This window comes from Oryzias melastigma, linkage group LG8 (assembly GCF_002922805.2).
Source record: "Oryzias melastigma strain HK-1 linkage group LG8, ASM292280v2, whole genome shotgun sequence".
In the NCBI taxonomy this organism is placed as follows: Eukaryota; Metazoa; Chordata; class Actinopteri; order Beloniformes; family Adrianichthyidae; genus Oryzias; species Oryzias melastigma.
In genome coordinates this window covers 6,439,412-6,454,022 of record NC_050519.1, presented here as the reverse complement: position 1 = coordinate 6,454,022, position 14,611 = coordinate 6,439,412, and the positions used below count along the sequence as shown (strand labels likewise).

The 14,611-nt window shown below is 37.8% G+C and overlaps 1 protein-coding gene across 2 annotated transcripts in view; it reads left to right on the top strand.

Moving 5' to 3' along the window:
- si:ch211-210g13.5 (inactive phospholipase C-like protein 2) overlaps nt 1-14,611 on the top strand; it is a 103,732-nt gene that overhangs the window by 54,942 nt on the left and 34,179 nt on the right. For both annotated transcript variants that reach the window (XM_024273020.2, XM_024273021.2), the window contains exon 2: nt 7,813-10,299. In XM_024273020.2, coding sequence (XP_024128788.1) covers nt 7,813-10,299 — 2,487 coding nt within the window. The remainder of the gene's footprint in view (nt 1-7,812; nt 10,300-14,611) is intronic.

Sequence of the window (14,611 nt, the reverse complement as noted above, 5' to 3'; positions counted from 1 at the left end):
GACTAATCGTGGCAGCCCTATTCTACTAGGTAAAATGTGACACTGGACCACGGATCAAATAGTCTACTTTTTGTGAAAAAGTGATCTAAACCACGAAAATAGCAAGAATATTGAACATTTACTTCTTTTCTAAGTTACCATGGTATAAGCAGGATAATTTGCGTTAATACATATTATTTTTTTCTATTAGTTGGGTGATGCTTTAATGTTCACACTCATAGTTTTTATTTTTTAATTTATTCCAACCAATTGAAGAAGTAGCTAAAAGTGGTTCATCATTTATTATTTAAGAGGTTTCACATTTTTTCCACAAGTATTTCTCAGTTCTGGCTGGAGAAACAGCTCCACATAGACGTTAAACCGTATTCCCAAAACACAAAATCAACTGACGTAAAAGTTCACCTTCGAAAATCACTTTTATTGAATTTCTGGACGTCAACATTTGCGGTTTCTGCTTAAGCCTAATTTCACTAAACAAACAGAGCTGGCGTATATTAGCACCACAGAGCTCACTTGTTTGTTTAGTTTTGCTGTGAGTCACTCAATTGTTTTGTTGCTTTTGCTTCACACATAGAGAGGAAAGACCTCGGCAATCTTTTTTTTTTCTGAGATTCAAGAGTGAAAAGAGCAAACATGATGAATAATTGCTGGTGGAAAACACCAGGCTGACAGTGAGGAGAAGCACTGGTAGATGTGTGAAAGCACTTCTTTGATTGCAACATCAGAAATCCAATTTTCAAAGCATTATTTTACCTTCTAAGCACAGTAAGAGTGCCTGAACGTGTGTGATATCTCCGTGTTTGGCCTGACTGCTGTCAGGTTGCACATATCCGTCTCAGACGCTGATCCTATGATGCTCATGCACACATGCAGGCAAACAGACGGCGAATGCTGTCGACAGTACACCGCACTGCTATGCCTTTGCTCCCTATTACAAATGCCCCCCCGTCGCTTTATTCACCGACTCTCTGTGCTCGTGCACAAACGACACAGTGACTGTGTGGAGGAGCCATTCCGACTGCTTTCTGCAGACCTGCTATTCCGTCGATATGGCAGGAGCGAGTGGCAGACGGCCAACGCAGCCATGATGAGGAGGTGGGACGGTTGGAGATTTGCAGGATGGAAGTGGGCCATGGTTGGGGAAGAAGCAGTATGCCAGAAGTCACACAGGAAGGCAGTAGAGGGAGGGATTCATCATCCATGTGCTCACAAACACGTCAACAATCCTATTTTTTATGTTTTGACGTTTGATCGTCTGAGGGAGCATCATTTTATAGGCAAAACAATGAAAGATGCTCAGGTTCTCCACAAGGAATTAAGCTCTCAGTTGGAGCTATTTCACATAAACTGGATCAAAATTTGAGCAAAGAAGATATTATTCAGTAGAGCTGCCACAAACGATTATTTTAATAGTCGACTAATCACTGATTACTTTTTTCCGATTAGTCGACTAATCGGGTCATTCATAAACTGGATGTAAAGCACACATCTTAACCATCGTTAGCTTTAAACTAGCTAAAAACTAGATAGATAGCACTAGCTGCAATAATGCTAGTGTGAAAACTGTAAGCTGAATTTAGCCGCTAAAGATGCTAGCGCTGATAGCTGAAGATGCTGAAATTGATATCTAAAAATGCTGACGCTGCTAGCCAGCCAAAATATTACTTGCGAAATTAGCTTCAAAGACTGAAAAACAGCCTAAATTAGCCAAAACAGCTAGCATGCAGCTAAAAAACTCAAAAATATCTAAAAAAATTGCTAAACTCCAAGATAGCCAAAAAACAGAAAAAAGCCTAAGTTAGCTAAAACAGCTAGCATGCCGCTGAAATATTTGCTAAACTTGGAAATACCCTAAAAAATTCAAAAATACTAAATTAGCCAAAATAGCTAGCAGTAGCTGAAATATTAGCTAAACTCTAAAGTAGCCCAAAAAAACCTTAAGAAATCCCCAAATATTCCAAAAAGCTAGCGTAATGCCATTATAACTTTCAACTTTACTACACTCTGACTCCATAAAATATAAAGCTACGACGAATCCGCGGGCGTGCTGCAAACAACAGGTTGTTGTGAACACTTTCCGCCTGGTTCACACTGACCGCGAAAGGTCCTCTAATTTTAGAGAGGCCATTACTGTTGTACTAGTGATGAGTGTGCGCCTTGTACTAGGGGCAAAAATAAGGCCAAAATATCGATATTGCGATAAATATCGCGAGATTTAGTCCTGCAATTGATTCTCAATGAGTTCTCATCAAGTATCGATCTTATATTTTCATTTAAAGAGGCTGTAAAATGTTATATTTGTCATCATTTGGTGAGACGTTCCTTCAGAGGTAGATAGGGGGCACACGTTGGGAGACTGGCACCAATGTTCTAATGAGTCATTAATTATCGCAGTATCGTGATATCATCGATATCGTGAGTCATGTATCGTATCATGAGGTACCCAGTGATTCCCATCCCTACTCTGTACGTGCAGTCCATTGACTGTATATAGAGAACTGGAAAGAGCGAGTTAGAAAATGACTTACTTCCGGTTCCAACTAAATTAAATCAATTCAGTCTCCATTTTTCCGCAATGTGTCGGTCGCCATGTTGGAACCAGACATCCTCTATAAGCCATGATTGGTCCCTGTCAGTCAGGGGTCAGCTACCTTTAACAGTAAAAGTTGGATAGTCATACTTTAGCCTTTAATTAATTTGGATTTGCATTCTTTTTTTAAATGATAAAATATGAATTATGTGTGTTTTTTGTCACTAACACAAGCAAAAATGTAAAAAGAAACTAGCATCTTTCATGGTGTGATTTTTTTCATGTTTGAAAGAAGCTCAAGTAACTTATTTACAAATTAAAATATCCTCTGTGCCATCTCTCTAGACAGCTATTAACCAATGTTGTGCAGCATAAGATAATATGTGCTTTTTTTTTTTACTTTAATTTTTTTTCCCGATGTCCCTTTAGGGCTCCGTAGAATCTCGCATGATTTCCTTTCAAAATAAAATACACCCTGTGGAAAAAAAGGATCATCACAGCGTGGCTCTAGACAGCTACTAACCATTGATGTGCAACATAAGATAATGTGAGCTTTAAACCCATAAAAGATCAAACTTTTTTTACCAAAGTTTTGGTAAAAATCTGAAGCATAGCACAAACAAGGCCTCTTCAGGGCTGCAGGGATGTAAAAATCTTGATATAGTTTATCTTTTAGGTGCACCTCCCATACATTGATAAGCTTAACGTATCTAAATGAATTAAATGGTAATTTAGTGACTCTTACTTTAAAGAATTTTTTTTTCTATAGCCAGAGAGCCAATATGGATAGCTCCACACAAGAGCTATTGTTTTGGAAAGCTGTAGTCAGTAGGGATGGAGGTAACCCTCAAGCTGTTGCTACCTGGAGGCGCGGCGCTTGTCGCATTAATTGCATCCCTGGAGTTAAGTTCCACATGCATGCTTGTGGAGCCCAGCGTCGCATTTTGACAACAGCTATAGGAGAGAGAGCATCATCACATGCTTTACCCGGCCATAAGAGCAAACACTTGCGGAGGGAAAATAACAGAGCAGGTGTGTCTAATTGCCCCCACCACCCACACGTGCACACGTTCAGGCAGACATGCTTTCCCTTGCTTCTGTGCAGCAACAGGAACTCGAGTGAGGCTGCTGAACACTTTCAATTCTGCCTGGAATGCCCCTGAGTTGTTTTAAAACGGGTGAGAGGGACGAAAAAGGGAAATCAAACTCGGTGTGGAAAATATTCAAAAAAGATTTTGTCAAAACTAAACTACTACTTAATATGCGATAAGTCGACTACTGGGGTCATGCTCAAACTGATTGTAAAGCACATCTTAACCATCATTGGCTTTAAACTAATTAAAAACTAGATATATAGCATTACCTGAGATAATGCTAGTGTGAATGCTGTAAGTTGAATTTGGTGGCCGAAGATGCTGGTGACGATAGGTGACGATGCTGAAATTGATAGCTAAAAATGCTGAAGTTGATAGCTAAAATCGCTGACGCTAATAGCTAAAAAAATACAGAAGTTGATATCCAGCAAAAATATTACTTAAATGCCAAAAAAAGCCTAAGTTAGCTAAAACACCTAGCATTTAGCTGAAATTTTAGCTAAATTCCAAAACAGCTTAAAAAAACAAAAAAAGGCCAGTTAGCCAAAATAGCTAGCTGAAATGTAAGCTAAACTCTAGAGTAGCCTAAAGGAACTGAAATGTATCCTAAATTATTCAAAACAGCTAGCATATAGCTAAAATATTAGCTAAACTCCAAAGTAGCCTATTTTTTTTAAGCTTAAATTTGCCAAAATAACTAGCATGCAGCTGAAATATTAGCCAAACTCCAAAGTAGCCTAAAGAAACGGAAAAAGTCTTAAATTATCCAAAACAGCTTGCTTACAGCAGAAATGTTTGCTAAAAAAAAGCCACCAAAAAAAGTCTTAAATTATCCAAAACAGCTTGCTTACAGCAGAAATATTTGCTAAAAAAAAGCCACCAAAAAAAGCATTAATTAGCCTAAACAGCTAGGATACAGCTGAAATATTAGCTGAGCAATAGCCAAAAATAGCCTAGTTATGGTTGTCTAGAAAATGTAGACATTGGAGCCAGAGATCCGGAAGTTAAAGAGTTCCAGTTCTTGTCTGGAGTTTGCTGCTGAGATTGTCAATCCATTTCAATCCAATAATTATCCAATAATTAGCCAAAAAAGCTAGCTTGTTGCTTAACTAATAGCTGAACTCCAAAATAGCCTAAAATTTATCAGTAAACTAAATTAGTCAAAAACGTTAGCAATATGCTAAAATAGAAGCTAAATTAGCCTAAAAAAACACAAGTTGATGCAAAATTAGCCAAAAATGTTAGCATGTTGCTAAAATAGAAGCTAAACTCCAAATTAGCCTAAAAAACCTCAATAGATAACAAATTAGCCAAAAGTGTAGCCAGAGAGCCACCATGGAAAGATAAAAGAGCCACACCTGCTCTGGATCCGCAGGTTGCAGACCCCTGGTCTATTTTGACATAAGAAAAAGAGAACTGGTGGGATATTTTTGAAAGTCGTACATTTCCCCTTTCATGAGAATGCAGTAACAGAATGGATTTACTCTGAGATTACTCCTTTGAAAGCCTTGGAATGGTTTACCCCTCAGACAATCCAACAGCACAGACGTCAACCAACATACAAGCATTACCATATGCCTATGGGTCTTTGGCCTCATTTCTCACAACAAATTCATGCAACTCTATTTTCTTAAGGGGGTGAAAATGAATAGTAGAATTGCTCAATTTTAACATACAAATAGACACTTTTTTTTCTTTTTTTGACTGGTGTAGGATCATAGCCCAACACGTTTATCTATATTGAAAAAAACGTCTCTTCTGTACTCTTTCAAGCTAAATTCATTCCATCCATAAAAAAACGACAGGTAATGTAACTAAATGATGTGACAAACTGTAGGAAACAGAGGTCGTTAAAACGGCAAAACCAGAGACGGGTCATCATTTTATATCCGCAGACTCGTATCCAGTAGGAGTCATTAATCTTGAGTTACCAGATGTCAGAAACCTGCTGGCCTTCAGCTGGAAGATGGATTCCCGCTACAACATTCTCCATGGTTGAACTGTGGCAACAGTTGGACTTTGCTTAAGGGAGATCTGTGTCACTGCTGCACCGACTGACATGTGCATACGCATTAAACCCAGAAGCCCTCTGGCCTTTGCTTCTAAATATACCATATGTGTACAACAATGTAATCAGTACAAAACGTAATTTTAGTAATAGACTCCTTGAATAGTAATCATAGTCCTAAAGCCTTTTTGTTTACAACCTTTCTGAGAACTCTTACTGATTTCTGTTTAATGCAATATTCATATATATGGGGCTGAATTGGTCCATCTGAATTTAGACAGTAAAGAACTAGAACATCACTGTTTTCTGTCAGTCAGGCAGGAAAACCCAAAGCAGCAAAAGTTCAGTCATGTCACTGCGCTTCTACTACTTTCACAAAGCTGGCTTTTGTTAAGTTTGTGGGAACGCAGTCTCTTCAGAGATGCAACAAACAACCATCTAGCTGTGCCTTTGGAACAGTCTGGCTTGAAATTTAGTTATAGGAGCTTTCCCATAGGATAAATATTTAATCAGCAAATCTCATTTGCAGTAAAAAGGTAACATGAAACCAGTTTTATAGCCATTAACTTTGTTTCTGCAATGAGACCACTGTGACTCCAGTCATGCTGGAAATCAAATCCTTAGCGTCATACCCTCCTGTTAATACAAGATGACATAAATTATAAAATATTGTACAGTTTTATAGAAGAATCCTTGCAGCTCTGTCAGTGCATAACACAATACCTGAGAAGAGTATGAAGAGTGAGTGAGCAAGTCGCTCTTGCTAGGGCTATTTGTGAATCCTGTGTATGGTACAAAATACAAATACAGTTCAATCTGTAATCCATTTTCACAGTAGGATGTCTGTTAAGCTCCTGCATGGTGCCCGTCCACCGCTGTGACGTATCCTCTTACAGATGGACCAAAGCATCTTTGCTCACTGCTGGAGAGGGCATAGAAAAGCCTGATTACCTTTAAGAAGTTGAGACTGGCATTGAGTGGTGGTCAGTAAATGTACTGGCTTTATATTCATTAGTTTTGCAGCTTAGAAGTGTAATGCTCTATATCACAGTTGTCAAAGTCAAGGCCCGGGGGCTGGATATGGCCCCAAGGGTATTTATATTCGGCCCTCCAGATTATTATATTTTGTTATTAATGGCCCAATGTTATCTTGTACTCACTTCTAACTTGGATAATTTTGACAAAATATATTTTTATGGAGTTATTTAAGGTTTAAGTTGGTTTATTCGGGACTAATACTCCTGCTTTTTTATTATTCATAATTATGTTAAAAGTTACGGTTTTAAAATTTAAAAAATTGGCATTCTGATAACTTTTTTGACTATTTTGTTTCATTTACTAAGATTTTTTAAGGCTATCTTGGAGTTTGGATAATATTTCAGCTACATGCTAGCTTTCTGGCTAATGAAGACTTTTTTTGTTTTAATCAGGCTATTTGGCGTTTAACTAATATTACAGCTACATGCTAGGTGTTCTGGCTAATTTTGGCTTACTTTGAAAGTTTTTTAATCTGTTTGGGGTTAGGCTAATATTTACACGCAAGCTGTTTTTGGCTAATTTATGCTTTTCTTTAAAGACAGTTTTTTAGGAGTTTAGCTATTTTTTCAGCTACATGCTAGATGTTTCAGGTAACATATTTTCTTTGTTTTTGTTTTTTAGGCTAATTTGGCATTTAGCTTATATTTTAGCTTACTATGAGCTTCAGCGTTTTTAGGTATTAGCTTCAGTTATTTCAGCTACCAACTTGAGCATTTTCAGCTATCAGCTTCAGTGTTTTTAGCAATCAATTTCAGCATCTTCAGCTTTTAGCACCAACATCTTCAGCGGACAAATTCAGCTTAAAGCATTCACACTAGCATTATCCCAGGTAATGCTATATATCTAGTTCATATTTATATAAAAAGTTACAGTTTTAAAGTTTTAAAAATTTAGGGTTTTTATGTTCAATAAATGTTTATCCTGTTCAGCCAGTGACCTAAAGTGTTTTTTGGATTTTGTCCCTTTGTATTGAGTTTGACACCCCTGCTCTATATTTTACATCTTTTAAAATGAACAGTACATCATACAAATTATTTTACGTTTGGGTATTCATGTTTCTATTAATATGCAATTGTGTTTTTATTACAATTTTTAACAAAAAAAATTCTCTTCCAACTCCCCCCACCCTATTCTGTTTTTAGGATGGCTCCAAACAGAAGCCAGTGAGGAAGAAGACCGTGTCTTTCAGCTCAATGCCAAGTGACCGAAAGATCAACAGCACGGCTGCCTGCATGGCCTTCATGATGAAGGGTTGTGAGATGAAGAAGGTGCGCTCCAACTCCCGGATGTACAACCGCTACTTCCTGCTGGATCCAGACATGCACTGGTTACGCTGGGAGCCTTCCAAGAAGGATTCGGAGAAGGCCAAACTTGAAATCAAAAGCATCAAGGAAGTCCGTTTGGGAAAGAAAACTCCTGTCCTGCGCAGCAATGGTCTCTCTGATCAGTTTCCTGACGAATGCGCCTTTTCAATCATCTATGGGGATAACTACGAGTCTTTGGATTTGGTTGCCAGTACCCCAGATGTTGTCAGTACATGGGTCATGGGCCTAAGATATTTAGTGTCTTATGGTCGCCACACTGTAGATATGGTGGAACCCTGTCAACAAAGCCTAAGAACATCGTGGATTGGCTCAGTTTTTGAGCTAGCAGATGTGGAAAAGGACGGACACATAGATCTGTTCCGAGCGACTCAGATAATCAAAGGGCTCAATCCTGGAATGAAAGAGTCTAGGATAGAGCTGAAGTTCAAGGAGCTACAGAAAGCTAAAGACCAACATGGAGAGACAATTAACATGGACTCTTTTGTGGAAGCCTACTGTGAGTTGTGCACGCGACCTGAGATTTTCTTCCTACTGGTTCAATTCTCCAGCAACAAAGAATATTTGGACAGTAAAGATCTCATGCTGTTTGTAGACGTGGAACAGGGCGTGGAAGGAGTTACAGAGGAAATGTGCAAAGATATTGTTCAGAAATTTGAGCCATCGACTGAAGGCAGAGAAAGAGGTTACCTCTCTATTGATGGTTTTACAAACTACCTCCTGTCCTCTGAATGCCACATCTTTGACCCTCAGCACAAACGTGTGTGCCAGGACATGACCCAGCCCCTCTCCCACTACTACATTAACTCTTCACATAATGCCTCTCTTCTCGATGACCATTTCTGGGGTTCATCAGACATTAGCAGCTACATACGAGCTTTAAGGATGGGCTGTCGCAGTGTCGAGATTGTAGTTTGGGATGGCCACGATAGTGAACCAGTTGTATACATAGGTAGTTCTGTGGCCTCACAGCTCGCCTTCTCTAAAGTTCTGGACATTATTAACCAGTATGCTTTCGAAAGCTCAGAGTATCCCCTAATTCTCTGCTTGGTGACCCACTGCTGTATTCTTCAGCAGAGGGTCATGGCACAACACTTGAAGAAAATTCTTGGAGACAAGTTGTACACTGAGTCGCCCAACAAAGAGGAAAACTACTTGCCTTCTCCTGAGAAACTAAAAGGTAAAATCCTTCTCAAGAGTAAAAAGCTACCACCCAGCTGCACTGATGCTGAGGGAGATGTTACAGATGAAGAGGAGGGTCTGGAAATGTCTCGCAGAGTTGGAGCAGATGACAAAGATCACTTAAATGGCTTGGGCTGTAAGAAAATCAGGCTTTGCAGGGAACTATCTGACCTTGTATCACTCTGCAAGTCGGTGCAGTTCAGGGACTTTGAGACATCTAAAAGGGACCAAAAATACTGGGAGATATGCTCCTTCAACGAGGTAGATGCGAACAGATTTGCCAATGAGTTCCCAGAGGAATTTGTCTGTTACAACAAGCGCCTACTCTCCAGGGTATATCCCACACCTATGAGGATTGACGCCAGCAACATGAACCCCCAGGATTTCTGGAAGTGCGGATGCCAGATTGTGGCCATGAACTATCAGACACCGGGTCTGATGATGGACCTTAACCTCGGCTGGTTTAGGCAGAACGGCAACTGTGGGTACGTCTTAAGACCAGCCATCATGCGAGAAGAAGTGTCCTACTTTAGTGCCAACGCTCGAGACTCCCTACCAGGAGTGTCTGCACAGCTTCTGCACATCAAGATCATCAGTGGGCAGAATCTCCCCAAGCCTAGAGGCTCTGCCGCTAAGGGTGATGTGGTGGAGCCCTACATTTATGTAGAAATCCATGGTATACCAGCTGACTGTGCTGAGCAAAGAACCAAGACCGTGTCGCAGAATGGAGACAACCCTATTTTTGACGAGAGTTTTGAATTCCAGATAAATTTACCTGAACTTGCAGTACTACGTTTCGTGGTTCTGGATGATGACTACATCGGTGATGAGTTCATTGGACAGTACACAATCCCATTTGAGTGCCTACAACCCGGCTACAGACATGTCCCCCTGCAGTCTCTCACAGGGGAGTTCCTACCCAACACCACTTTGTTTGTTCATGTAGCCATCACCAACCGGAGAGGTGGCGGAAAGGCTCATAAAAGGGGACTGTCTGTGAGGAAGGGTCGAAAGGCTCGGGAGTACACCACTACCAAGACCACCGGGATCAAAGCAGTGGACGAACTCTTCAGAGCTTCCACCCAGCCCCTCAGGGAGGCTACAGACCTCAGAGAAAATGTCCAGGTAAGGACATGCTTTGTAAAGCATTCAAAGACATTTTCACTTCATTTGTGCATTTAAACTGCAGACTACTGTCAGATTTAGCCCGGTTAAAAGTTATTGGTCTAAATATTTCATTCAAAGGTTTTATTCTTATTCATCTATCACAGGTAAATCATAAAACTTCAAACCATTATACATCTGTAACAGCTTTAAATGGATCTAACTGGTTTTGTTTTATGCTTCAGTGTCTCTTTCTATAGTTGTAGTATTTTGACTTGAGGTACTGATGCATTTAGAATGGCTGTACTCTTTGTTGATGGCTTAGATTAGATATTAAAAGTACATTAAGTTTGTTTGCTTATTTGTAGCAACAGGAGCTATGTAAAGCTCTTCCTCGTGCATTTATGATAGATTATTTAGAAGGATAATGTCTTTAATTGCAAAAGCTTTTTTGATTGCACTAATGTATGCAATACAGTATCATGGGCCTACAGGCAGTGGTGAAAGGTGGGGCATAGGGTTGGAGAGAGCAAAGTAAAAAGATTATGTCGTGCTTTATTCTTTATGCACTGCTTTGCATTGAATTATTTGATGTAGACACATTTTTTAGACGAAGTGAACATTCAAAGCTGTTTTTTTTTTTACCAGCAAGTGACACATAGAAAAGCAAAAGTTATTTTTTGTTTGTGAATATGTATTAATTATTAATTGTTTATTATTGGTAAAATCCAATTTTTGCTCAGATAACAGGATTTGGTTTCTTGGCACTCTTGGCTGAGGAATATATAATTGCTATGGATCAAGGTTTTGCAGGCAAATCCCAGATTATGGGGTTTGTTTAGAGATAAAGACGTCATCCATCATTTTCATAATCTATAAATTTGGCATGTAGAAAAACTCAGAAAGCAATTTTTATGTATCTAACTAAAAAGTTTAAACTCTGATGTATCTAGGTGGTGTATACAGTAGAATTATTTAAAGACCAATGAAATCGAACATGTTTTTGTGGCATTTTTCGCATGATGGAGGACATAAAAAAGGAAATTTTCAAAAAATGTCATTTCTGAGTATTTCTATATTAAAATCGTTGTCAATTAGGACCAGATGAAAAAATGCATTTGGGAAAATCTTGTAGCCGTGACTTAGGTGCTATAATCGTTAGGCCACAAGGCCCCTGCTCCACTACAGTCTGATGCACCCACTTGGAGTCAAATAGATCCATGTAGGTCTTCATTTTCTTAATCTCCTGTTTAAAACCATACAGCTGGATATCTCTAATGTTGCTTGCTTACCATTTTTGTTTCACCAGTATTGCTAGGTTGGGATTGTGAGAGACTGCAGGCTAGCAGGAAAGTGTAATAAAAGACGGATGATGGGAAATAAGGGCAGGCTTACTCTGCGTCATCAGTTATGCCCAAAAATCGGATGCAAATATATTTCAGCAAAATGTTAGCTGTTTTGGCAAATTTAGGCTTTTTCTCAGTTTTTTTTAGGCTATTTTGAAGTTTAGCTAATATTTCAGCTAAATTCTAGCTGTTTTGGCTAATTTAGAATTTTTTTCATTTTTTTAGGCTAATTTGGAATTTTGCTAATATTTTAGCTAGCTATCAGCTTCAGCGTTTCCAGCTGTTAGCTTCAGCCATTTCAGCTATCAACTCCAGCATTTTCAGCAATTAGCTTCAGTGTTCATAGTTATCAATTTGATCATCTTCAGCGGCGACATTCAGCTTACAGAATCAACACTAGCATTATCACAGGTAATGCTATATATCTAGTTTTAAAAATGTTGTAGTATTATTTTTCTTCTATCAAGTTTACAGAAATTAACTACCGGTATTTAAAATTTGGCTATGTGTGGCTTTATGGCTAACTGTAAATGTGTACATTTAGGCTGTGATTGTTATACTTTTCTGTTAGCCTACAAACAGACTCCGGCCCCCCCATCAGAGGAGAAAACAGTTATGTGGCCCTCACAAAAAAAAGTTTGGGGACCCCTGCAATATACCAAAAGATAACTGGAGTGGGACTATAAATATAGGTTTAAAAAAAGTTATTTTATGATTTAAATGTATTTAAAAGTAATTTACCTTTAATTAGACATAACAAGAGAGCTGTAATTACTTACTTATAAATATGGTCTAATTCTAAAGAGAAAAGATCTAAAACCCTGCTTAAATCTGTAGTTACCTCTAAATCTGACACCTTTTTCTTACTGTTATTTTTCATTGCATCCCTGTTTTCCTTTTAAAAACAACTAAAAACTGTATAGTAGTTTAAGGAGCCCACTAAATGGCAAATATCCTGTGTGATTCTGATTTAAATGTAACTTGTTGCTTGATCTCTTCAGGAACTTTAAATATTTGAGGATAAACAGCAGAATTGAAAAAAAAACATCAAAAATACAGAAATGAATTATTTTAGAGGGCTTTGGGTCACATGTTTATTAAAATAGGCTTTCATTTACTTAGGACTGATAACGATTGAACATTTAAATGGCAGAGCATGCTGAATAAGCTGAGAAGTGATTGCATCTAGCAATTTTACACTTTTCTGATTTTGACATTTATTCTTGAACCATCACACTAAATACATGCTTTTATCTACAGGAAAATAATTATACCACATTTGAACCTAAAAGGCATTTAAAATATGTAGGATAAAATGCTAAAAAAAAAATAGATAATAGTCATCACAAAGCAAATTACCATATTTTTTGAGTAATCAGGGTAAACATGTTGGATATCATGACTTCTGATTTGCTATGATGCAGACCTAACCTTTGATTTGGTGTCAGTCAGCTTGACAGATAAGGAACAAAAGGGAAAGTGTCAGCGAGTGCTGTAAATCTGACACCAACTAATTAAACGTCATTACTTTTGTAAAACTCCAATCAACTCACCGATGCTAAATTTGGAATTAATCACAGTCCTGCCACGTGTCAGAGATAAGGCTCTAATCTCTCATAACAAATGGCTGCAGAATCTAATCTATGCCCGCATGAAAAATGTCTCCAGGTGATTGAATATAAGTCTGTGTTAACCTGATCAAATAAAGCTGGCGGCACGAACCACTCTGCAAGCCATTTTCCTCAGGTTTGAAATGTAAATTTGTCTTTTTGAAATAAACATGAAAGTTAATGAAAGAAATGAATGTGCCAAAGCTTAAATAGGATGCTACAAAATTATAAATAGTAGTGGACTAAAGCCTGTCTCTTTTAAATGTGACAACAAAGAAGGGTTGCGCGGGCTTTGTAGAGGCCAGCTGCGCGGGGCCTTGGATCTGGACGCACCTGTGGCGCAAAGGAAAATGAAGCCCAAAGCATTAAACCAGAAAGCTGGATAATTTCAACCCGATCACTTACAGGAAGATTTAGATTTAAAAGGGATCAGAACATTATTCTATGCAGAAATAGGCAACATAAACACAACTATGCAAACTTATGTGGAGTATGAAAATTAATTAAAACTATATATATATATGTATTTATATAAACTATATATTTACATATAAACTTTATATTTATATATAAACTTCGTATATATATAGTTTATATATACATATATATAAACTATATATATATATATATATATATAGTTTATATATATGTATATGTAAAGTTTATATATATATATATATATATATATTTATATATTTATATAAACTATATATTTACATATAAACTTTATAATTATATATAAACTTCGTACATATATATATATATATAAACTATATAGGCTCATTAAAAAATACAAAGAGTCTACAAACAAATGACAAGTTGCTATATTTTGGGAAATGAGTCAACTGGTAAATCTTAGGGGTCTTTTTTGGAAAGCCTCTAGCGAAACGATACATATCCCGATACGCGCGTCAGTGATACATATCACAATATATTCCAAGAATTTTCCAGAAAAATTTACTGGAAAAGTAAATTTCCTGTTATTTTTATTTACCCTTAAATAAGTAAAACTAAGTAGTACATATCTCATACCAACAAAAAACGCGAGGCTGACTGAACATTTAACAGTAGCTGGCTCTCGTGAGATCTTGTTGTTCTAAGAGGCTCAGTGTGCTGTGCTGCCAACTAGTGGTCGGGGGTTTAGATGGAAAACAAAAATATGATGCTAAATGATGTTAATAAATAATTAATTAAAATTGGTCTTGTCGATACAAGTATCGCTAAATGAAATATAGCGAAATATCTCCGAACTGACTAGTCTCTACACCCCTAGTAAATAGCTAGATACTAACTTATTTTGGTAAGCTATGTTCACACTGCATGTGGCACGTGGGTTCAAGTTACCACTTAAATAAATATTCTGTGTAAATTCCCGTT